The 25,950-nt window shown below is 37.7% G+C and overlaps 1 protein-coding gene and 1 long non-coding RNA gene across 4 annotated transcripts in view; one reads left to right on the top strand and one right to left on the bottom strand.

Moving 5' to 3' along the window:
• HEATR5B (HEAT repeat containing 5B) overlaps window positions 1-25,950 on the top strand; it is a 57,893-nt gene that overhangs the window by 30,204 nt on the left and 1,739 nt on the right. For 2 of the 3 annotated variants that reach the window (XM_085576910.1, XM_021528091.4), the window contains exons 22-35: window positions 1,482-1,626; window positions 2,492-2,731; window positions 4,536-4,787; window positions 6,716-6,897; window positions 7,977-8,045; window positions 8,801-8,980; window positions 9,610-9,847; window positions 10,512-10,772; window positions 11,707-11,834; window positions 12,021-12,165; window positions 17,653-17,922; window positions 19,677-19,901; window positions 21,836-21,987; window positions 24,910-25,123. In XM_085576910.1, coding sequence (XP_085433036.1) covers window positions 1,482-1,626; window positions 2,492-2,731; window positions 4,536-4,787; window positions 6,716-6,897; window positions 7,977-8,045; window positions 8,801-8,980; window positions 9,610-9,847; window positions 10,512-10,772; window positions 11,707-11,834; window positions 12,021-12,165; window positions 17,653-17,922; window positions 19,677-19,901; window positions 21,836-21,987; window positions 24,910-25,123 — 2,701 coding nt within the window. The remainder of the gene's footprint in view (window positions 1-1,481; window positions 1,627-2,491; window positions 2,732-4,535; window positions 4,788-6,715; window positions 6,898-7,976; window positions 8,046-8,800; window positions 8,981-9,609; window positions 9,848-10,511; window positions 10,773-11,706; window positions 11,835-12,020; window positions 12,166-17,652; window positions 17,923-19,676; window positions 19,902-21,835; window positions 21,988-24,909; window positions 25,124-25,950) is intronic. The other variant, XM_085576911.1, reaches the window with a different exon arrangement.
• On the bottom strand, window positions 8,319-21,841 carry LOC110469406 (uncharacterized). Its single transcript, XR_002465240.4, has 2 exons — window positions 20,370-21,841; window positions 8,319-9,874 (listed from the first exon to the last, which is right to left on the bottom strand). It is a non-coding gene; the product is annotated as an uncharacterized LOC110469406 (long non-coding RNA).

Raw genomic sequence — 25,950 nt, 5'->3', positions numbered from 1 at the left:
CTGGGAGTGCAGTGAATTTACAAAACCTGTCACTTGTCCCTTCACAAAATTTTGCATGAAAGGGCAGAATTAGATAAGCTCTTTTATATGAATATGATATACAACATGAGAGATAATTCCTGCAGCCATTTACTTTGTAAATACCAGTGGGTGATGTTACAGACAGTGAAATTCATACATGAATATGTATTGCTGTTTTGAAACCTTTTCCCATTATTTTCTACTGTTTCTCTCCTCTTAGTTTATTGTCTTCTGCTAAATGATAGTTGTTTTTGTTTTCCTTCCTCATATTCCTTACTTTCAAGTTATACTTAGTTTGTTAGGATTTCCCCTTAGTTGTCTTGGGCATTTCTTCATACTGCAAATGCATACTTATGTAGGCAAGATCTGCCTTACCTGCACCATGAGCCAATTCTTCAGAATGGAATTAATGCCAGGTATCAAAATTAAACCATCCAGTTCCACACTCTCATTTTAATTTCTTCTTCCTGCATTGGCTTCATAACTTGAAGTTATTTGTTTTGTAACTTGAATCATGGAATACCGTTTACATTAATAAATCTCCCAGATGGTCTGTGTTTTAGGTCACTGAAGCAACCTCAGTTCTGATATTTAGAAATTCTTTAAAGACTGCCTGTTTTTTTAGGACTAAATTCTTGTATATTCATACGTGGAATAAAGATGTACTGTTAAACTGTGTTTATAAAGCTTTATAAACTGTAGAACCCTTTCATTTAGGGAAGCATTTTCCATCTCCATAATAACCTGATACCAAGAAAACAATGGATATTTGGTTTATTAAAACCAAATTACCCTGAAGTAAATAAAGAGTTAGAGTTTCTTAAAGGGCACTCTTCACCTCATCCACTGTGGAAAAACATTAACTTTTCTGTGGAGCTACATCCTCTCAGAAAAAAAAGAGACCATACACAATTCTTCTGTGAGGAAAATATTTGCTTGTGCTTTAGGTGATTCAAAGGAATTAGAAGCCAGTGTTGGTTAGCAAAGAGATCTGATGGTGCCTTATTGAGAGGCACTTTTAATAACTTAATGCTATAGATTCTGTTACTAATGTGAAATGCAGGTTTTATTATAGTTGTCATGTGCGGGTGCCCCTGATAATGGCTTTTTTGTTTAAAAGAAAGTGATTTACACCTATAGCAGAATATAAGGCAGAGTAGTACTGGAGTGTAACAAATTGGAAACTGTAATTAATCCAAATCACACTGGCACAGTAATTCCAATACTTAAGCTTTTATCTCTTTCATCAGGTGACAGCTGTCAGCTCTGCGTGTATCAGCTATATTTTGATATTTGTATATTATGAAAAGTGCTTACTTCTGAACCTTCAGAACTTAATTCCCAGCAGCTCACACATGGGCTTATAACTGAAAAATATAATGTTTTTAGTCCTTAGCAGCATTGATTTATTGATACTGGGGTGCAGCAGTTCACTCACCTGTAGTGGTTTTGACTTTCAGGTTCATTTGTGCAGCTCTCACTTGCTGCTGCGCCGAGCTGCAGTTGCATGTTTACGACAGCTTGCTCAGAGGGAAGCATCAGAAGTGTGTGAATATGCCATGAGCTTAGCAAAAAACGCTGGAGACAAAGAGAACAGTGCCATCAGTATGTATTTTTTTCATGTGGCTTTTTTGTAACTGTTGAATGCACATGTGCATATGTGTGCTTTGCCTTCAGAAAGAAGGGAAAAAGCCCAGAACCCCCTTGTACCCTTAGTGAAAAAAGCCCTTAACTGTCCCTTCTGACTTCAGTAACTTCTGGCCACACCCCTGCTTTTAACTCTGGAATTTTGTTCATTATTTAACTATTTGTGAAATTTAGACTTTAACCTCTCTCTCTCCTTAAGGCTGGCAGTCAAATAGGAAACACAGTATATGTGAAGTGAAAGCATTGTACAGTTTTTCTGGTATTATATCTCTTGTTATTTTGAAAATTGACTTAATGGTATACTGTTTGATCAAGGTTGTGTTATATTCTGTTAGCATCATATCTGCAGTGTCTGTGAACTTTGCTGGCTGGTCTAATTCTTACATGTATCATTTTATTTTCAAAATAGGAGGTTCAACAGTGTTGATCAACACAGTCTCCATACAAATGTAGAATTGTGAGCTTATTCAAATGATACCAGTTAAGTCTGTCTTATACAACTGACAATACAATACAACTGGGAAGATTCTTTAGAGTCCAGTACTGTTAGGTTTTTTATGAATTCACAGGCTGTTTGCCTTGAAGAGAGGGGTTTTTTTACTTTTTTAACTAATACTTGGAGGTGTTATTTGCATTGCAGATGAAATTAATTACTGTATTAGAATCTTTCTAGCATTGGTTCAGAAAAATAGCAATAACATCTTGGTGATCTTTGGTGGAACTATACACACACAGGTACATAATGTCCAATTCAAGTCTGTTGCTCCAAGTTTTAAAACTGAGTTCCTGATTTTAGAAAAGCTCTCTCATTCTCATTTTGCAGACATGAATCCTTTTGCACCAGGGGCTGGGTCTCGGCGAGACGCTCATTGCCGGCATCAGGGGGTGAATATAACAGAGACAGGCCTGGAGGGTGTCCTGTTTGGAATGCTGGATCGGGAGACTGATCGAAAATTGTGTTCAGATATCCATGACACTCTGGGACACATGCTTTCATCTCTGGCAGTGGAAAACCTTTCTCACTGGCTCATGCTTTGTAAGGATGTCCTTGCAGCTTCCAGTGGTAAGTGTTCTGTTGGGTTCACATAAATGATAGTATGTCCTTAGCATTAGCATCTTCTGGCGATACTGCTTTCGAGCTTCTCTTTTATCCTAGTTAAGGAGTAGGTTATATTGTATACAGAATTGGATTATAGAGCAATTAAACTGTCATAGAAATAAGGAATTATCGGTGTTAAGTTTCAGAATATGACTCATAAATAAAAAGGTGCTTGAAGTAGGATTTCCAATGGAGAAGAATGGTGTTTGTAAGTCTGACATTTCAGTATCTTAGTGAAAGTAGACATCCTTTTTAGCCTGTATACCTCAGGACTGTACAAAGGGAAGACTCCTGCACACATTCTGAGCTTTCTTTTGTGAGGTTTTGTGAATTACTGATTTGATGCTGGGTCACCATGGTGATGAAATTTTTGTTTGTTGTTCAGCTTTGCAGATTTGTTTGCACAGATTTTGTCCTCTGAGACCTTATTCCTGTTTTTCAGCTTGTAGAATGGTTATGACGCAGAATCTGCTTATTTCCCTTGCATTTATACTTGTTTATTGGCATGTATGAGTTCATCCTGAAGCTGTTTCTAAATGCTGCCAGCTTAACATTTACTGATGAGTAATGCTGCCAGTAATTTCTTTATGCAATGTAGTTACCAGAAATCTGCCCAGTGAGAAAGACCTCATTTACTGAGTTCTAAATTGGCATGGATTTTTGTTATTTCATGTGGGATGGGTCTTAAAGTTTTACATGGTTGTCCAATTTCTTATTTATTTATTAGTAGGTGACTTGTCTCAGAGAAAACCATATTTAAATAAATTTCTCTCAGCCAGCAACTTCACATTGATCTCCTTTGATCCATCTAACTGGCATATGACCAAAATGTGGTTTGCTTTTAAGCAGAGATTTACAAATCAGCCACATGAGGTCTTGGATGCCTTCTCAAAATGCTGTTGTTATGCATTAGCATCATCCACGTTTGATTTGCCATAGCCTTTTTCTTACTGAAAGAACTGGCTCTTCAATTGCTTAAAACTAGACTTTCTGAGAAGCATGCATTGCAGTAATTTCCTTTAATTCTCCTCTAATTATTGCAGGGGTGATTTTTGTCAGTGTTTTGGCATTTTGATAATTTAGACTTGTCATTGAGGATTTATGTCTTCATTTCTCAATAGCAAATGTATATATGCATGTTTGATGGGGGATTTTTGGTCTATGTTTGGCTTTTGTTTTTTTATGTGATCCCTGAAGTAATTTTTATTTTCTGAAATGAAGTCTCAAACCTACACCTAGAGAAAATATTTTTTGAATATTAATCACATTTTTGGGTGCTAATCAGTGGCCTACTTGGCTGCATCCTTTGGCTTGGATCTTTGTAATTTTGTTTCAGTTTAACTTGCTTTTTGTCTTCCACTTGAAATGGGAGCTGCAAAATTCAAAACTAAGCTAATTCTTTTATTCTGAGCCTGATAATTCTTTTAATTCAGAGCCTTATCCTGTTTTTTGGCAATTTAGTAGGTTAATTTACAAAGCTGGGCAATTTAGATACAGGATTCAGCTGTAGTTGGTAGAATTAATATTATAGGAATTTTTCTCATATCATGTAAGATGATTAAAGGGTAATTTAACCCAGAACAGATGTGAAAACCATTTATTTTACTGATATGCTCTTGCTTTTGGACATTTGTCAAATGTTTCTACAGAAGAATTAGTCTGTTCTGACTCTTAGGATAAAGAAAGACTTGAACTCATGTCCTTAACTGTCTTCTGTGGATTTTAACAGTGGCATGTTTTTCTTCCTTTTAATTGTTCCATGTCACAGACATGAGCACTGCTGCTCCCTTGGGAGGAGGGAAGGATGAGGAGTTGGAGAAGAAGGACGAGATGGATGATGACACAATGTTTACCACCTTGGGCGAAGAGGACAAGTCCAAGCCTTCTGTAGCACCTCGCTGGGCCACTCGAGTGTTTGCAGCAGACTGTCTGTGCCGAATTATCATGCTGTGTGAAAATACCAACAAGGCACACTTTGACCTGGCACTGGCTCGTTCAGCCAGACTTAAAAACCCAAAAAGTAATTGCGTACTTCGGTTTTGTTCTTAATTTTTTATTTTCGTTTTGACACCTCTTTACAGCTTAAGATTACACAACCAAGAAAAAAAATAATAAGCACTTATTCTTTTATTCAAATGGTCAAAACCAAAGGAAATGCCCAGCAATAATCAATAAAACTAATCACTGTAGTTACAGTACCATGAGGACAAAGAATGAGGTTTTATGGAACATACCAGTTCTGAAAGACTGGTCTGCTTAGGGGAAAAAACCCTTAGAGATTGAAAGGTTTTCTCAATTCTGAAACAGAAGCAATAAACTTATAGCTACGGGCAAGCTCAGAGTGTTTTCAGAGTTTAATGTAATTACAGCAATTAATTAAACTTGAGAATATTTTAGCATCTCCAATCTGAAGAGATGCTAGAAAAGAAAAAAAGAAGGGATCAAGTTAGGTAATTATTGCTATGGCATTGGTTGCAGAGAGAGGAGGATGTGGGAGGGAGTTATAAAAAGACATGGACTTTGTAAAGTTTGTTCTTTTGGTATCCATGAGAGTGATAAGTCTTAGTTTTCAAGCTCATGTTCCAAAGATAGTTTTATGACTTAGAGGATCAAAATTGAGAGGTGCTAGATGGCATAGTACTTTTGTGAAGAAATGTTTTTCAGATAGTGTGAGGAGTCGTCCATGTTTGTGGTTGTTTGGTTCACCTCTGTAGTGCTCATGAGGACTTTGTGTATGTAGGATGAATATTTTGAGCATCCTAGAATGTGTGACATTAATGGACTTTGATGTCTGTGTTGTTGAGAGTGTCTGTTGTTATATGGAGAGTTATCAGGTCTTTACCTGTGTTGCTTTATTGCAGCCTGGTTCCAGCACTGTGCATTTCTTTTGTGAGAATCTGGTTTTTGACTTGAGGCCAAGGCCACTGAAGACTAGGAAGGAACAATTTCAGGAAAGTTTATTTTGTCATGGCATTGTATCACAAAGAAAATAATGAAATAACTGCTGCTTATAGGGTCCTGCAGAGAATGACATATCATAATCTGGAGAATTTTATTTCTATTTGTTTAAAGTGAACTTTGATATGTTTGGTATCATTGTAAAAATGAAAACTTAGCAAAATTCTGCTCCCCCCAAATGCAGTTTCTAAAATACTCAAATTTTACTATTGTCTCTGATGGAAAGAGTAAGTGCAGACTTTATCACTGTAGTTTCAAAGTGATTTTCAGTCTTTCTTACTGATATGCCTCTGAAAAGTTTCAGCCACAAAAACATTTTACTTTTTTACCTTGAGGCTTGAAAATAGCTTAGGCAATTTGTGGGTTTCATTAGTCACAGTGGATGTTGTTAAATAATTTATTTTCACGTTAGTTGTACAATGTGGTAATTTCAAATTGAGAGTGAGAAAAGAAACAAAATTAATACCTGGAGCTGAGTAATCCTTTCAGAAATGTTACTGAGCTATGTATTTTTCTTGGTGCATGCTTACAGCCTTAGACGTGGTTTTTGGGAGGAGAACCAGAGGCATATTCAGATTTAGGTGTTGACATCAGCAGAGGTCACTGTAAGCATAGGATTTGAGCAGGTGCAGAAATTGCCTTGAAGAATTTCTGTATGTTTGGGGGATCATTAAAATTAGCTTTAATAAATGTTTTAATATATTCTAAGCTACTTAGCCATATTTGCATACTTCATTCTACACATTTTCTGCTCATTTTTCAAGGTTGTCTTAGGAATAAAAGTCATAGAATCACTTTGGCGGGGAGGGGATGTGGAAAACAAGAAAGAAAACTAGGTTTCATTCTTTCCTGCTTCTTCCATGCATTAAATCTGGATCTTTGAAAACAAATAGGTAAAATTCATGCATGTCAATGAGCAAAATGTTGGAAGTATTCATCATGTTAACTATTTTTTAAGTTACTAAATAGTTCTTTCTGTTTTGTTCTAAGATGATTTCTTAGTACTCCATCTCTCTGACCTTATCCGAATGGCATTCATGGCTGCCACGGACCACAGCAACCAACTACGCATGGCGGGACTTCAAGCTCTTGAGGACATTATCAAGAAATTTGCATCTGTTCCCGAGCCAGAGTTTCCAGGCCATGTGATACTGGAGCAGTATCAGGCAAATGTGAGACCTCCTTCGTAACTTCAGGAAATCTTGTATTTATGCCAATATGCCAGTATTAGCTTTGAGAACATTTTGTAATTTGAAAAAAAGCTGTGAGGAGATTTTTCTGTGTCTAAAAATATGCTACAGAGACTCGCTTACTGATTCAAATTTTATTTTTGTATCTCATTGTATCTATTGTAATTTAGTAGCTGATAACATTAAAATTCAGTAGCTTGAAAGCCAGATATTGTAAGTTACATTTAATTTTTGGCAAAAGTGGCTATTCGTTTGTAGAACTAGGAGTTGGAAAATATAACTCGCTCAGTTCTAGATTTAATCTAATAAATCTGTTTTCTTGGGAATTAGTGAATGTACTTTTGTTTTAAATGAAAACGACAAAAGTATATCACTGGGAAGTGGGTAAATAAAGATTTATTTGGGGATATTATTGTGCTTTTTTTTTGTTGTATAGCTTAACTCTTTCACCCCTTTTGTTTTCACTCTGTCATCAAGATCTTTCCAAATACTTTTTAAAGGCAGCCTTTCATTCTTTTCACTTCCTGCCTTTTTCTTCTTCCTTCTGTAGTGCTGTAACCATTGCTTCTTTGTATTGGACTTGGTTCCATTTGTTTCAGAAACATATTGCCATATAGCAACTGCCTAAAAGGCATTTTTGAGTCAGTATTTGTCACTTTGCGGACTTGATGCACATCCAACCATAAACATTTAATTTCACATTGCTGTTCCTTTGGACATCAAATTGTCATTGGCTTATTGATCCTTAAGAGAAGTTGCACTTGTAATAATGATTAAAAGGATACTCATTAACAGAGGGAAGATAAAACTACATATTTCACAAAGGTAGTTGGGAAAGCAGGAAAAAAGTAGTTTAAAACTCTGGTTTTTTTGTTTCAAGACTGCTATTGCAAATGTTTGCTAGACAGCAAGGTTAATTTTGGGATATAACTACAATGCCAAATATAGCAATCTTTTCTTGCTTTTTCTGTACTTGACCTTGAGCCTTAAACAAGGTGAGATAAGCAACACTGTGTCCCTATTATTGTAGTTGGATTTCTAACTTTTCTTCTTATCAACAGGTTGGGGCTGCTCTGAGGCCAGCATTTTCCCAAGATACGCCATCCGATATAACTGCAAAGGCCTGTCAGGTACAGTGGAAAACGTTCATATACTATAAACAAAACTAATTTTCCTTCTCTTTGGAAGGAGGAAGCAAAAAAGAAGTAGCATCAAATTGCTGGAAGATGTTGTAAACCTAAGGTGATGTTTTTGCAACATCTTTTGAGTTTCCTAGTAAATATTTTGTTCCTCAAATGTGCAGAAGTCCTTTTAGGGAGCTACATCAAAAAATGTATCTGGAACTAACTATGTCTTCATATCTATCCTGCAAGAAAAAAAGAAGAAAAAAAAGGAAAAAAACCTTTTGCTTAATAAGACCAGTAGAAGTTTATTTATTGTCTTTCAGTCTGATCAAATATGATATATGGAGCCTTATAAATTGATTTGTGATGTGAGGGTTTTTAAATGTATACTACTGTTGATCACTGCCCAATATATTCTTCACAGAGAATGCAGTGACTCATTACCTGAATGATTTGACCAGACACTTGGGAACAGAGCAAAAAAATCATTATAACTTATTTATGGAGGATTGAAAAATTTTTAAAATATTTTTTATGTCTTTTAAGTTTCCTTATAATATGCATTGCAAATACAGCCTTTATAACCACTCACCTGAGCAAAAGGAAAACCTGATTTATTTATCTTAAGCAGGAAGACGGTGGCTAAGTTTTCCTGGTGGTTGTTTTGGATTTGGTTTTCTTACTAATTTAATTTTTTTTTTCATTTAAAAGGTTGTTGGGGTTTTTGCTAGTTTAGAATGATTCTAAACTTTGTTGTCTAGGTATGTAGCACTTGGATAGGAAGTGGGGTTGTAAGCGACCTGAATGATCTTCGCCGAGTTCACAACCTTCTTGTCTCTTCCCTGGATAAAGTGCAAGCGGGAAAGGGATCTTCTAGCCAGCTTTACCGAGAGAGTGCGACTACTATGGAAAAACTCGCCGTTCTCAAAGCATGGGCTGAGGTAAACCATACATACACATATATATATGTATGTTAGAGGGATGCCGCGGGAGACAAGACTCATGATATCATGATCATCAAGTCTCAATTTATTGTGACAGATTACACAGTTTATATATGTTCGTTAATTAGCTCATACATATTGCAAAAGCCAAGCTCATGATTGGTTGCTATGTGACTTGTACTATTATCTTAAAAGTATCTTTGTGAAAGATACATGCCTGTCTAGCTGGCCTTGCAGTTAGAACAGCTTAGTACTCCTTTGTTCTTCTCTATCTACTTCTACATACCAAGCAGTTTCAATATCCTGCTTTCTGCACACCATCTACTCTTCAGGGCCATGCGAACTTTGCAGCAGTCACATAGCCCTCCCTATTTGGATTAATTTTACAGTGTCATGTCCCTTGTCATTCAACCATTCCTCTGTCAGGCTCTCTTCATATATACACACTGGTAGACATAAAATAAAGGATTTAAATAAAATGGAGTTGTATTGAAAATCTCTTTTATCCAGTCATTTTCTGGTGAATTTTATCTGTGTGGAATCTGTTACATTTACATGGGAAAGGCTGCTGCTTTCCTTTCTTCTTAGAATCTCACAGCACAGACTTTGACATGTTTTACTTCTAGGTGTATGTTGTTGCCATGAAAATTAAGAAAGAAGCAGAAACCAAACCAAAGCGTGTTTCAAAGAGCACAGAGGAGGATGAGGATGATTTTGGTACTGTGGATGAGTTGCCACCAGACAGTTTGATAATGCTTGTACAACCTGAGCTGCCAGCACTGAGCCGTCTTTGGTTGGCTGCGCTGAAAGATTATGCTCTTTTAACTTTACCAGCTGAATTTGCTACCCAGCTTCCACCAGATGGTATGCACTGAAATTTCTTGTTGTGTTCTGCAAAACAAAAAAGAAAGAACAAGAAAGAAAACTGTAGCTGGACATTCAGAATTTTTCTATAAATTATTTGGTATGCATGTTTTTTATGCAAGTGATAAATTTCTGCCTGAGAATGTAATAGCAATGTTTTCTAACTTTGAATAGTTTTTTCCTTCAATTTGCAATGGGTATACTCTTTATTTAAATCATCGAGATCATTAAAACCATGTCTTTGTGGAATTAAAAGTACTTCTTCACCTCACTTCACTTCTTCACCTATCAAATGCAAAAAGATCTTGGTTGTATGAAAAGCATAGCCCCTGAGATCAGAGCAGACACTGTTTTACAGTATTTCACTGAATTAAGAGTGAATGATTTATATGAAATATGCTGCAAGACCTGATGACTGGACCTGCCTTTCTTGCTCTCTGCTTGCTGCTTTATTGAGGCCAGTGCACTTTCTCATGAGATGTACTAATATTGCTACTACACAAGGAGAATTGGAAGGTACTGCCACTAACAAGGATCACATCTGATTATGTTTGTGGTCAAGCATACCTGGAATAAATATACTAATAAAGTCATGAGTGCATGCTTTTTTATCTGTTACTTGCAGAGAACTTTAGAATTTACTTTTGCTTTGTTAATTGAACAGGAGGAGCATTTTACACTCCTGAAACAATAGACACAGCTAGACTGCATTACCGAAACTCTTGGGCTCCCATACTGCATGCAGTGGCACTTTGGCTAAACAGTACAGGATTTAACATGTCAGAGTCAACAGAAGAAAGTGCTGCAGCAGTGCCCAGCTCTCAGAAACGTGCTACATCCATTATGCTAAACCAGACACCTGGAACTCCACCTATCACTAAATCTTTGCCAGAGATAAACAAAGATCGAATGCACTTAATTTTGGGTAAGAGTTACAAGTTTAGAGTTCAGTAGCAGCATATTATGGTATGAAACACTATGAAAATGAGAAAAGATACTTTGCTTGAAAGCTGTGAAGTTTAAAATTTCATTACATGTCTGGACACTAATGTTTGGAAAATCTCTGTCTCATCCTCCCTTTTATCTCTCTGCCTTCTGTGTTCTTTGTAGCTTTGATAGAGTAGTCAGTGTGACTTATGATTTATGTAATTGAATAAAATTAGTAGGAACTGTTCAACACTGTAGTATAATGCAGATGATACAAAATGTTATGCTTCAAAGATGCAAAAGCTGAGAGGTTAATTAAAATACACACCCCTATAAAACACTGCTTAGTAGAGACTGATATTTGGCAAATCACGTGGAATAGCTTTTGCATCAGTTTTTGCATCTCTGAGTAGCACTCACTGTTTCTCTTTATTATTACCTAACAGCTTTAAGAGGTGGATGTAATCTGTTGTTCTGAGGAATGCCAGAAGTTTGCTGAGATATAGACATTTAAATCTGGAATTAAGTGCCCTATGTAGAAGATGAATATTGCATGATTTTTTGAGCTTAACTTCATTTTGGTTGTCTTTACATTTAAAGGAGTTAAAGAAAATGAAACTAAATTTACAACTGAAGGATTCATATGTCTGATTTACAGATCTTTAGAACAAAGTATGGATTTCTGTGCAGTAATCTTAAATTGCTTGTTTTCACTGAGTATTATTTATCCTGCCAAATTTTGAGGAAGACATGATGCAGAAGAGGAAGCAAATACTTCTGCATACAGTCTCTTCCAATTGAAAGAAATAACAATTGAGAAATACAGCTGTCTTTCTAAAGTTTTAAGAACCTACTATGCTTATAAAAAATTCTAAAAGAAAACTTGATTTTATGATGATATGAACATTCTTTTTAACTATTGCTGTTTTCAGGTGTTAGTATACAGTTTCTGTGTTCCCCAAGACCTGAAGAGCCCGTAGAGCATGTTACATCTTGCTTACAAGCACTACATACTTTATTGGATTCCCCTTGTGCCAGGATCCATATTGCAGAGGATCAGGTAATGTATGAACATGTTGTAACAATCAGCTTTTTTCAGGTCTTGGTCTTTCATCTATGATGATTACAAGAGCTGTAATTATTTTTTGTATGAGAAAAGTATTTGTTCATCATAAACAAGTGACATTACAATTAGGAATGGTTTAGTCCTAATTAATGTATTTCTGTGTATTTTGTTTCACTGCAGCTCCTTGGTGTTGAACTCTTGAGTGTGCTTCACCGACTCCTCCTGACCTGGGATCCTCCTTCAGTCCAGCTACTGGTTACAGGAGTTGTCCAGCAGATAGTAAGAGCAGCTCAAGATTATTTGCAGGAAAAAAGGAACACGCTAAGTAAGATTCTGTAAACATGGCTTGCTTTGCAGAGTAAATAGGCAACAGGTTTTCATATTGGGAAAGGAACTCAGTTGCATTAGAGTATGGTTACACTGACAAGGAAAATGCTGTGTATTTTACAGATAATTTTGATTGTGTGCATGATTACCTGCTAACTTCTTAACTCTTGTAAGCTGTATTTTTTCTTTCTCTAATTGTTCTCATTTCATGTCATGATTTTCATTAATTTTTCTGGAGTAAGAGTGGTGCAAGTTATACCCAGCACACCCCTTATTAATACCTTGCTCAGTTTCCTTAATGTTTCTCTACTGACTGGTTCCTTAGCACTTCATTTACCTTTTTTCTGAAATTTAATGATTTAGCCACCAGTAGAGGACATTGTGATGTGTCCCTGGCACAACTGACATCCATGGGGTGAGTGAACTGCTCCTGAAACCAGTATGGAAAGTTGCCTGCCCAGGAGATCTTGCCAGGAAGTGGAGCAGACTTGCACCTGGGTGCTTACTTCACTTATTCAGGGCACTCAGGGTGTGTCAGCTACCAGGATCTCTGGGAACAGGGTGTGCAACAGGAGCAAGGCAGTTGGCATGGAAAGACATGCTCCTGCTGCCCAGAAGTGCTGCTCAAGACTGTACAAGACTGCTGGAGTCAGCATAATGGCAGCAGTGACATACAGCAACAGTCTGCTGACTGAGGGACAATCACCTCTGCTACATCAGAGGTCTAATGACCAGATTTGAAATTCAGGTGAAAATGCTGATGTGCCTGTGGTCCAGAGGCATGTCTGTGCAGCCACAGCTGGAAGTAACATTGGTCTCACCTGTGAGACATGAAGGAAATGCTTGTGAAGGTGAGCAGGTTCTGTGGTGTCAGAAAAGGTAAATAGAGGAATGAAATGTTCTTCAGAGGTCCTGCACGTGCAGGAGCTGAAGTCCCATGTTTCTGAGATGGAAAGACAGCCATAGACTATGCTGGAATATGGCACTGGAAGATGACACTTGCATGAAGGTGGCAGCTGCAATACTACCAGCAACAAAAGGCTCTATCTCCAGATACCCAGGTGGAGAACACTGGGGAGATCTGGCAAGAGGAGATGAGCCAGCTGTCCTACTTTGATCAGAACTGATAACACTGAAAAGAAGTGAAGGGTAATACTGGTCAGGAGCCACAGGCTGCCTGATCAAGAAGGGGAGGTGAATGAAGCCATGTTAAACAAACCCAAAGAAGCATTCCAGTCAAGCTATGGGAGTCTCATGAAAGGCTTTTACCATCCAGTCATGTGCTGGAAGGGTGACACTGCTGGAGGCTAGCACTCAGAAATGTACGAAGTACAGACTTCTTCAGTCCAGATGCTGGACAGTCCAGATAAGTGTGGGGCTCAGCTGATTTGCTCTGCACTTGTACAAAAGAAATGGTTACCAAGGTTAATGGTAGTTCTGGTTGTACCAGCTATGGGATAGTGGAGATCATAATTTCAAGGGAAAGAAAGGCCAAACCTTTTGCTCTGCTACTAATATTCTGACTTGGCAAGCTTTGGCTTGTTCAGAGAGCTTGTAGATGAGATCTTATAGATGAAATCTTGTGGTAAGCTTTCCTGAAGGGCAAAAGAAAGAGGATTTGTTCATCTTTGGTGACAGAATAAATGATCATGGCAGGAGGCTGATTTGGCTGAAAAGGAACTTCTGACTGAACTCAAATGTGACATGGAAGTGCATGGATGTTGGAAATGGGGGCAAGCTGCCAAGGAAGACTGCTGAAGTCTTCCTTGGGTATGGAGGAGTGGAACTGGGAAAGCACAGTTTAGGTGGAGCTGAGACTGATGATGAACATCCAGTGTGACAAGAACAGCTTCATAGATACATTTTCAGCAGAGGAAACTTGGACCTGCTGGGTCCAATGGATTGGGTGATCTAATGACAAAACACACTAGAGGAGAAACTAAGGCACTATTATCTTCTTTGCCTACTCCTCCTGTGTCTGTGTCTAATGAGCAAGCCTAGGGAGAGCAGTGCTAGCTACAGCAGGTGAGCATCCAGTTAGGGACTGCTCACAGAAAAGCCAGTCATCCCGGAACCAGATGTGATGCATCTGAGGGAGCTGGCTGATGACATGCTCAGTTTGTTGCAGTCATCTTTGAAAAGCTGTGGTGCTCAAGAAAGCTTCTTAATGAATGGCAAAAATGAGATGCTGTGACTAAGTTTGAGTAAGACGTGAGGTGGGGTTTGAGTGAACTTGCCAGCAAGCCTGCTGTGCTTGTTGAAAGGTTTTTGAGTAAATTTCTTTTGAAATCATTTCTTAGTACATCAGGTAGAAGAATGTGATTTGAAATAGCACAGACTTAAAGAGGGCAATTAATGTCTCATCACCCTCTGTGATGAAATAACTGGCTTTGAAGGTGGAGTGGTGAATATTGTTTACTTAGACTTCTGCAAAGCTTTTGACCCAGTACTCTACAGTATCACTGTCAAGTTGGAGTGATGTGGACTGAAAAGTAGGAGAATAATTTGTTGAATTGCTGCACTTGAATGGAGTTTGGTGGTTTAAGTCTGACTGGCAGCTGGTTGCAACTGGTGTTCTTTAGAGATCAAGTATTGGGCTGCTACTGTTAAGCATATAGGACAGATAGGAGAGAAAATACCCTCAGCAAATTTGTGGATGATACCAAACTAGGCAGGTGGTGGGTGTGCAGAAGGGTGGTGCTGCCTTTAAGGGGAATTTTGAACTGCAAGTCTGAGAACCTGCTGAAGTTCAGCAAAGAAAAATGCAAAATCCTACATTTGGGATGGAATGTGCTTGTGGGCTGACAGATTGGATAGCAGATTTGCCAGGTGAGGAGCTGTGTCTGTAAATTTCTGGTGTGAAACCTATGCAGTGCTGACGACTGTGTTATTGGGCTGTGTTAGAAAAGCATGACCAGTGGATTAAGGATACAATTATGAAGATGCATCTGGAGTAGTGTCTAGTTTTCTTTGCCCTTCCTCCTCATCCTGAGTAAGACAGATGTTGACAAACATGAAGGAAATTCAATGGAAGTCCACTTAGCTGCTTAGGGAGGGGGAAGTGTGTGACCCATGAGAAGAGGCTGAGAGAGCTGAACTTACTTAATCTGCAGAAGAGAGGGTTAATATGGGATAGAATAGCAATTCCCCTTCTTAGAGGGGATTTAAAGACAAGGCCAGTCCAGACAGTTCTGAAAGGCATGTGGTGGAAGGACAAGAGGCAATGGACACAAACTGCAGCGGTGGAAATCCAGATGGGATACAAGGAAAAAATTAGTCACTGTGGGAGTGGTGAAGCAGAAGAGCAGGTGGCCCAGGGATGTGGTATCTCAATTCTTGGAGATATTCAAAACCTGACCAGCAGTCTAAAAACTACTTTCTGAGGTACTTTTAATGACCTCTTCCTTTTAAGAGAGAGTGTCCCTGTTCAATCATCCCTTTGCCATTTCTATAGAAATCTCATATTAGATATACTGTTTCCATCTTTGCTAGGTAGATTAGTTTCCAAGACACAACCTGGGAAATAGTTCATTGATACCTGGGTAGGTCTTCCAGATTTTCAGTTACCTGAAAGAAGTGAAGTAAACCCCAGAGAATATTCTCTTATTAAGGAAAATTACTCTGTCGTGGTTTGACATGGGAAAAGAATTTTCTTGGAAGGAAGAGGTCAGTCCAGTCAGGGGTCAGGTTTGGATACTGACACTTGGGTGACCAATTGAAGGTGGACACGCCTCTGAGAACACAGAGGGGTTACTCCTGTGAAATGAAGGCTTTGTGAAATATTGCTCCTCCTCAATTTGAAGGAAAGAGAGACAGCCGGAGACCTTAGTTGTTAGGGAAAGAAGGTTGGGGAGAGATAATCGAGTGGCTGTTGGCTGGACTCTTCTTGTTAACAATAGACTGAACCAACTTCTCCAAGAGAGACTGCATTTCAGGGGGATGCAATGGTGAGCCAAGAAACTCCTTCAGCAACTACCAGTTCAGGAATGAACAGAGGTCAGTGGAGGAGGGTGTGAGGATGCCCTTCGTCTTCAGAGAAGAAGAGAAGGCAATCTTTGTTCTTGGACCCCCGGTCCCAGGGAAATGGGGGGGACTGTAGTCCCAAAATGAGACACTGGACTGTTGTTCCTGTTGGTCCATGGCAAAGCATCCTTAAAGGAGCCCTATAAGCAGTCTCTGTCAATGCACAGTGGTGAGAGCACTTTGATATGGAGAGGAGAGTGTCACACTGGCAGATTCTCTCTGGGTGGTGCCACATGTGACATGAAAACACAAGAGGTGGCAGCTGTGTTTCCTGGGGGTCTATGGTGCAAGGGAGACTCCTCTCTCCCCTGATGGACTCAGTATTGATTATGTGGAACGGTGAAGACTGGATTAAAGGTCCAAATGTGTCTCGTTGTGATTTATTGGAGGTGGGTGGGGGGAGGAGGAATGTTTTGAAAGGTTTTCATTTCAAATTTTGTGTGGGTTTTTTTCCCCCTTTATAGTAGTAGTAGTGGTGTAATAAAGTTTTCCCCTTGTTATTAAGTTTGGCCTGCTTTGCTCTGTTCTAGATCACATTTCACAGCATTCAGTTGATAGGTTACATTTTCATGGGGGTGCTGGCATTGTGCCAGTGTCAAACTGTGACATACTCTTAATCTGGCACAATGTACTGTTGATGAAAAAAATAAAAAAATACAACTGATAGCTTTTGCCCCTTTTCTATGTAAAAAAAGGGAGAAAATTTTGCTGGAACTTGAGGAACCAGCACAACTGAAAATGCAGGCTCTGTTCCTTCCTATGAATTAATGGAATTGTTTACTGTCAGCCTAGTAAGCTGCTTTTTTCAGATTGATGAATGTGATAACAGTAGCAATCATTTAAATTCATAGGAGCTCTATAGGGGTAGTTCAGGCCAGCTTTGACTTACTGAATCTCTGTTGCTGTTTAATGGAAGAAGGAAAGACTGCAGCTGGTCAAGCTGCCATCAAAAGAGAGACTTTTTGAACTGAATACACTCAGATAATGAACTTAGACATAGAATCCTACAGTGTTTTTCTGTTCTCTTATTTCATAATCAGTTTAGGCTAGAATAAGATTTTGCCAGGTTGGAACATTTAATTAATAGATATTAAATTAAAAAATATTGTCCTGGCTATTTATTTGTCATTGGTCATTGTTAATATTACTATCATTTTTAAGAGAAGCAAGATAATTAGCTGTAGTTTTATTTTGTGCAAGACTACATTTATTTTCTAGTTCCAGAATGATTTTTATTAAGTATTGTTGCAATCACAATACTTCTAAGGCATTTTAAACCCCTTTAAGTCATTCTAACTAAAACTAATCTGACATGAGCCATGTTTGTCTTATGTTACTGTAAAGCAACTTTTTCTTCTTGATTTTTAACTCTTGATTTTAACTTTAACTTGTGAAGAGTGTGTCACATAATCTTTGGAATGGCATGTTAACTGTCTCCTCAGACATTTCTTTCATTTTTCAGATGAAGATGATAATGAAGAAAAAGAAAATCCTCTTGCTTTAGGAGAGGGAGGTGAGAGCGGTGGTCTTGTGCCTGGAAAATCTCTAGTCTTTGCAGCCATGGAATTGCTCATGTTCATCCTAGTACGACACATGCCCCATCTGAGTTCAAAAGTGTCAGATTCTCCAAGTCACGTTGCTGCCAAATCCCACCTCTCTGAGGAAAGTGCTCGTCTTGTGGCTGCCACCGTTAATATTCTGTCTGATCTGCCTTCCCTGTGTTCTCCAGCAGGTAAGGCATTGTAACAGAATGTGTGTGAGTGTTAGCACAATGAGGATATGATGCTAAAAACAAGCTGTAAATATACTGATATAAATGCTTTAAGAGCCATCTATTAATAATATTTAGGTAATTAATTAAATAAAAATTCAGGTTTTTACAGTGAGCAACATAAAGGTAATTTGATTTTAAGTTTGCATGTGTGCTACACATTTGCTGAGGAAATGATGATCTCTGTACCAATCTGATTTCATTGTTGGTTTTTTTCCCCTTTTTGCATGCGTTTTAAACCCTTTGGGCAATTTTTAATCATATTGTTAAAGAACACAGACATTCTGGAGATAATTAAATTCCTGAAAAGTTCATGAAAAGCAGCAGCTGTATGAAAAGACAATCCTACTGAGGGAAAAACAGCATAATTCATCTGTGGTGCACTTGGGCTTGCCAGCCGTTGGCTGTCAGTCATTCCCAATGTGATTGTAAACTAAATGGAGCTTTCTTCTGCCCAGGAAGACTGTCACAAAGGATGTGTGTAAGCTGGGATAATTGCACTGAGGGAAGTTCATGGGTAAAGGACACAATTACATGGAAAGCTGTGCTCTTTGACTTTTGCTTTTTGGAGAGTAAATTGCTTGACTGTTGTCTCAAGAATCTTTGGGAAGTTTCACGTAGCCATATAGATAAGACATTTTAAAGTTAGTTCCCTAATGAGGTGCTCTGCAAATAACATGTTTGGACAAAGTTATGTTCAAAAGACAATATGATCTGTCTTGAAACAGAAATTTGTGAATTTGTGTCTTGCACTTCTTTAAGGAACAACAGATTTTGAATTGGAGTCATGCTGTTTTTATTTGATTCCTGATTTTTGGGTTTTTTAAAATTTTTTTTTGAGAAGGTGATGGGAAAGAGGGTGGGCAAAACCAATAACAATATTACTTCTATGTTGTCTGGAGTGAGGGTGTTACTCCCAGTATTCTCCCAGTATTTGGCAAGTGGCCATTGCAAGTAGCTCAGAAACTACTGTTAGTTTAAAGAGCAGCCCCTTCCTGTCATAATTGTTCTACTTTATGTATTTATCCTCATATCATTCCCAGAAGCAGGAAAATGGCAGGATTTGTGTTTCCACAGATGTGGGAAAATGAAGCATAGAAGAGATATGGAAAGAAGCTTGACTGTCTGAAGTGATCTGTAGATTGATTTTGCATGCCCAAACGCAACAGCACTCTTCTTTTGTAGGGGCTTAAAGTCTGCATATGTTATTGAAACTCCTACAGCCTTTGCCCATGATTTGAGACACCCAAACAGCTTCCTTACTTGCTTCTGGAATTTGTTCCACACACCACCTTACTTGGAAAGTGCAGTAACTTCGTTTGGATACTTGTTTGCAGACCTGCTATTGTTGCTGTTTATAAGACCCCAGTGATACGTAGATCCTTCTAAGGTGCTTAGCAATCTGGATGACATACCATGTATCACATGCTATGTAGGACAAAGCTTTAATAGCTAAATCATCATTCCTGAGCTGACAGCAGAATTTCACTTGTTGGCTTGTGTGACTTGTGTTATGATACACTTCAGTAGCCCTGATGAATGAATTTGGTGAAAAAATGTTGAAGGACACATATCACTTGTTACCTGAATTGTAGTTTATCTCATCTCCTTTGTCTTCAACCATATGTATCTCCAACCCATATTGGGAAAAACAAAGAGGTTATCTGCCATACTTTAAAAATTCTATTTTGTCTTTTTTTTTAAATTTATTTTAGGGTGTATGACAGTGTTACCCACTATCCTATTTCTGATAACAAGGGTATTGAAAGAAACAGCAGTAAAGTCAGCAGATAATCAGGTCCCACCTCCAGTCACTGCAGCTCTTCAAGGGATAAAAACTATTGTTACTCTTCCAACAGTCAAGACTGATGAAACTCAGAAACAATGGACAGGTCTTATCCGCAGCACTCTGGCATCTATCTTGGAAGACTCTCAGCCTGGTAAGTGGTTTCCCCGTGCAGGAGTTAAAATTCAAGAAAAATTACTTTTCTGTAATGAAAATGCAAGTATGGTATCAGCCTATAACTTAATGGAAGACCTGAATGAGCAAAACTCCTCAGTTGCTTAACAGATTTTATTGAAGAAAAGCACAACATTGGCATTAACGAAGTAGTTAGATCTCAGGAGTTGTCACCTCAGATTTGTCCTTGTTTGGTCTGTTTTCTTTAACAGTGTTGATCATAACCTTCAGTTAGAAGTTTTCCCTTTTGCAATGCATGTGGCATCAGCCTCTCAGGTTTTATGCTGGCACAAATCATTTAGTCTTAATGACCGTCAATGTTAAAGTGAAGGGAAGACAGCCACAGATAATTGTGGAAAGGTTCGTACTGGAGTAGAATACTCACAACACTGTTAAAAGCTGTCTTTGGTGAGAAAGAAATCCTGGCCAAAAAATCCCTGTTACTCACCAGCACAATGGTTACTGTCTCTTCAGAGAACTGCAGACCACCTCTTATGATTCACAGACATGCTTTGCCTTGCCCTTCAAAAAGTGAAAAAGATGTACAGTCTTAGCTGCATAGTTAGCAGAAGAGAGACACAAAGATTTGCCATTTGCATAGTGGTAGTCAGCGAGAAAAACATCACTTTACATTGCCAAGGAGCCATTTGTAGAGAGTGAAGAGAGGCTTGAATGGAGTTACTCATGTGAGATATGGGGGATGAGGAGGTAATTGCAAATGATTCTGAAATGTCCAAAGGGGGAGGATCCCTAGCTTTGTGTTAACCAAGCCAAACTTCTAATTTGATTTGTCACATCAGCACTTGTTTTCCAGCCTTTTAGTTCCTGTAGAGATTTCACAGGCCCTCTTTCCAGAAACATCACAGGCTGGAGACCTTTTTGCAGGCATCAGAAATTTTTCTTGGTTCCTTGCAAGAGTGCATGTTTTCCTTTCCAATCTTCTGTGAAGTGTGATAGGTCACACACACAAAAATCTAAGCAAGGTCCACTGCATTCAATTTCAAACCTCAGCATTCAATAAAATTTAAACAATGCAAATTTAAAATAATTTGAATAATGTAAGAAAAAATTTTACTTAAAATGCTTGGAGTAGTTTTCTGAAGCTAAGCCAGTTGAGTGACTAGCTGACATCTGTAAAGGTCTGTCATGCTGTTTTCCTTTTTTGCTGACTTTATATATTGTGCCTCTCAGGGGAGAGCAGAACCAATGTGGCAAGCCAGACCAGCTGAACAGTGCTTTTTATATATATTATAATAGTTGATATATACTATATATTATAATAGTTTATATATACATATTTTTGTTCCTGTTGTGAATTCATGATTGAGATCTGTCAAGACAGAGCTTATGCAAGGAGAAAAAATTGTGACAATGCCAAATACAGGCTATTTGAAAAGCAGAAAAGGTTAAAGTAGGACTGTTCCTGTTGGTGACAGTTGGCTGTCAGATCAACTAGTCTGTTCTGTGAAACCTCATGTTAAGTCAAAGTTGTTGCCATGCTGGATGTCTATTTCTTATTCTGCTGTATCAGCTGAAGATAATAATTTTAAAAGTGAAGTAGACCTTTAATGGGGAAAGGATCTAAAAATATCTTCTTTCCTCTTGTTTGCACACTGAAAACAAAAAGCATGACTTGGTCTGACCAAGTGTTGGTGGTGCTGTTTTCCTTGATACTTAAGTTTCAGAAAGATTGATTTATTTTATTAAAACAACTGTTAGAACAGAGTTACTCAGATTTTTGTCAGTCACAGTCAGTAATGATACCATAATAAGTAAATGCTTATGCAGTTGCAAATAATTTCAAATACATATATTCCCTCTTTGTGAGTTTTATCTGTGTTCACTGGCTTTTACGAAATAAATGCTAAAGCCTTTTTGGCATAAGCTAAAAGCATTTTTGGTTTTGCTTTTCAGAAGCCTCTAAACCTATTCTTGATGAAATAAGCATACTTACAGCTATTGCTCTCTTCCTCTGGTCAGCAAGCACTGAAATAATTGGAGTGCAGTCTTTACAAAATGGATGTATGAACAGATTTAGAAGTGCATTGAATTCTTCTGATCCTTGGGTAAGATCATGTTACAGAAATGTGAATGATATGCAGCCAGCAGAAACTAATCATGATATATTTAACACACTTCCTGAATGTTTTGTGATGCATTTACTTCAGGGACAGGTACTGCTAGAATTTTCAACAATGCATTATTGAAATTAATGAGAAAAATAACCCAAACTTAGTGCTTCTAGATAGTGTTCATGGCTTTGTGCCAGGTTCTTGACTTCAGCTTTTTAAAACTGGTTTTGTCTCTGGTATATGAAGTTTTATCAGATGGAAAAGTTGGTTACCATAGAGGAGTGACATTTTTACATTAGTGTTGATCTTTTATAATACAAACTAAACCATTTTTTCCACAGATAAAATTACAGCCCACATTTCTGATCAATTTTGTATTTGTGCCAAACCTGTGCTTATTTTGCGTGTTCATATAAAACTCAGTTTGTGAGCAAAAATACGATTTTGTGGGCACCATCAGAACATCTACAGATTATGATTAATTTGTTTCATGATTTCACTTCTGCCCTTTGGCTTGCCTTTGTGAAATGCCTTCTGAATTATTTTATCATTGAAGGGGAAGGTTAAAAAAGTTGTAGACTGACTTGATTCAAGCAGGCTAATGCACTGTATCGGTAGTTAAGCTTGATTTTTCCAGCCATGTATGTATCAGTATGGATGGGTATACAAATCTGCAGGTGGGAGCTAAGGAGAAAAATCTGTTATATTTCCACAAGCAAACACTGCAGGGATTCCTGAGAAGAAAAACATGCAAAAAATGCAGATGTGTTTAGGCTCACAGTGAAGCATTTAAAATCCTATTTAGACCGACAATTGTCAATAGCAGGGCAGGTGTTTTCCAGTGTGAACATAAAATTCAGTTGATTCTGAAGCCTGACTCTGGATGGAAAGCTAGTTAGAATTTTATTGTGTGAATGGAAATGTCAGTTGTATTAAGTGAAACTTTCATGTCATACTCTCTCTCAGCTCTGTATAAACACATGAACAGTGAGAGAGAAGTACATCGTTGCCCACTACCCTGCTAGAAAGCTGCCCGTCAGCTGGAACTTACCACTATTTTTGTAACACACAGAGCAAGTTTGGAGAGCAGCCAGATGGTGTCCACTCTCTTCTCACTAATGTGCAGAGCAAATACTCTGTAATACTTGTGTGTTCATTCTGGCTTTTTAAATGTAAAATATTTATTGTTGCAGTCAGTAATGAGACACTTGTTAATAATAAAAGCATGATTGTGATCACACTAAGTGCACTGAACTGATTAAGGAGAAGACTCTTCCAAAGAAATTACTGGTGCCTTAAAAGAAATACAGGAGTATTTTTAAAACTACTACCACATGAAAAGGTCAAATATGTATAGTAATAACCAGAAGTCTGGTGAGCTCAATTCCCTTTTGTTCCAACAAGATAACTCAGTTGAGAGACCCAGGTGTTTTAACGCTGTTGGGCGAGTTTTACATCAGAGTGTGACTCTTAGGCTTTGAAGAAGCTCTGATTTTACCTTCCAGGAGTTTTTGTAGACTTCTGTGAATGCATTATAGTCCAAAGACACAGATCAAAGGAAAAACGCTTGGATGAAATTCTGCTGTCAGATGCAGTCATAAAACTCTTCTGAAATATGGCTACATTTAAGAAACTACTTCCTTCTTTCAAAGGTTAATCTAATCATCTTTAACAGCTAACAAGGATTGAAGTTTAAAGAAAGACAGAAAGGGAAGAGAATTATTTGTAACAGTATGGAGAGATAGAGGTAAAATTTGTTGAAAAGGTCAAAGATGATGATGAGTAAGGTATTAAGGAAAATGTACTTTTCTATGGAGCTCTGTTTCAAAGCATATAAATGATATGAGACGTGTTATTACTTCAGACCTTAAAGATAGAATTGTATAGAAAACCTGCAGCTGTATACTATTGAATTAACAGTAATATGAGCTGCATAACTCATATTTTCTTACCAGTAGTTTTTATAATCTATGACTTTTATTCAATAATTTTATTTATATATCTGTTTCCAGTAATCCCTGGATCTCCTCACAGATCATTTTGCTCAGTAGTAGCTTCTCTAGAACATTTCTGTTCAGCATGTGCTCAAAAACTCATCCTGTTTGGACTTGAGTGCAGTTAGAAAACACGTGCAATGTTTTATCCTCATGTTTGTTGTGAGGCTTCACCTTTTCAAAAATTCTGGGTTATTTGTAGGGGATTTTGGAAGAAGATCCTTGTATGCCCCAAAAAATGCATTCATACATCCATCTGAACAAGATCATCAGTGAGTCATTTTCCCAAACCTTGGTTTTAATAATCTCTGCTTTCCACAGAGAGGGAGGAGGAAAAAAATAAAATAGAAGGACAACAAGGAGAGCATTCTGTGATCAGGTCATACTATGGCTACACATATAGTTCTAAGCTACTACCAGCACAAAATAAAGAATGAGAAGCAAGGATGGAAAAGTTTGACACTTTTGGTTACAGCCTTGGTTTATATTAGAATAATAAGATCACTTTGTTCTAAGTCATTTTTATGGGCTGTGTGGCCCTTCTGGAATTTGAATAGCATATCACGATTTTGAAGATTAGACTATTACTAGAGCTGGTAGTTCTGAGACCTAAAGATGCAGTTCATTGTGAGCTGGTGTGACTGACTTGTATGACATTAACTATGCCTTTATTTTCTCAGAGTTTATATTGTTACTGCTGCTTAGTACTTGCATGTTCTTTCTAATTGTTCTTCCTATTATTGAACACTGGGCTAATACTGCTTTATTAGCTGGGCTGTGTTGCTCCTTTCCTCTTACTTAGTATATTTCCTTCCCATTTAGTAGTATTTTTTTTTTAATTTAATCAGAGATAACAGAGTTTATTAGATTCCCTGAGTAACCAAATAACCTTGAAGACAATGTATTATCTTGATTTTATTAGGTTCAAGCCAAGTGTTATCAGCTTCTGCTTTCTGTGTTCCAACACACCAATCGTGCCCTGTCCACTCCATATATTCATTCATTGGCTCCTATCATGGTTGAGAAGTTGAAGGCTGTGGAAAGGAGCCGCCCAAACAACCATCTGGAGCTTTTAGCAGTCCAGGAGGGAATTAAAGTCCTTGAAACGTTGGTTGCCCTTGGTGAGGAGCAGAATAGTAAGTATGTAGGTTTTCTAGATAAATGAGTAATGCTAAAATAGAATATTAAACATTAGAAATATTGCAGTTAGGAACTTGATGGCATAGGCACAAATGGAGTGTGTGTGCAACATGCTTTTGTAATTTCAGTGCAAGAACTTTTGTATGCATTAAATTGCATAGCGTATAAGCCATGATATGCTATAACTTTTACATTTCTGGTGATTGGAGGAAAAAATCTAAACATGAATTGCAGTAATAAGTGATATTTTACTCTGTTTGGAAATTTGTATTTCATGGTGTTTCAGTTTACTTTTTCTCATTGTTAACTTTAATTATTTTACTAGACTCTTATCAGATTGCTTCTACCAGCTCAATAAGTTTTAGCTAAAGAGCCCAGGAAATCGAACTGTACTGGTCAGAGTATCTTGATTGTAGATGAAGCAAGATTCATTAGATAGAATACATTACTTATAGTTTATCTTTGAGTTAGTTATTCTTCAACTGAAACAATGTGCATTCTGAAGACTTACTGTCTTTGACATTTGACTTCAAATGCTGAAAAAGCTACTTGTAAAAATACTACTGTTGGTTTTTGGTAGGGTTTTTTTGATTTTTTTTTTTTTTTTTTGGTTGGTTTTTGTGGGTTTTTCCACCCAACATACTCCTTGTTGGAACTTCTGTTTTTTGATAGATTATAAAATTTCTTGAGCCTCATTCTGGTTCTGGAGCATTTGTTTGAAACACACGTGAAATGAAAATGAGAGAGTAACTGAAACAAGTGAGGAAACAGATAATCTGATTTGCTGGTTGGAGACATGCACCCCATGAGTATGAATTAGTCA

Source organism: Lonchura striata, chromosome 3 (genome assembly GCF_050655825.1).
Source record: "Lonchura striata isolate lonStrDom1 chromosome 3, ASM5065582v1, whole genome shotgun sequence".
Lineage (NCBI taxonomy): Eukaryota > Metazoa > Chordata > Aves > Passeriformes > Estrildidae > Lonchura > Lonchura striata.
This window is presented reverse-complemented; position numbering and strand designations above follow the sequence as displayed.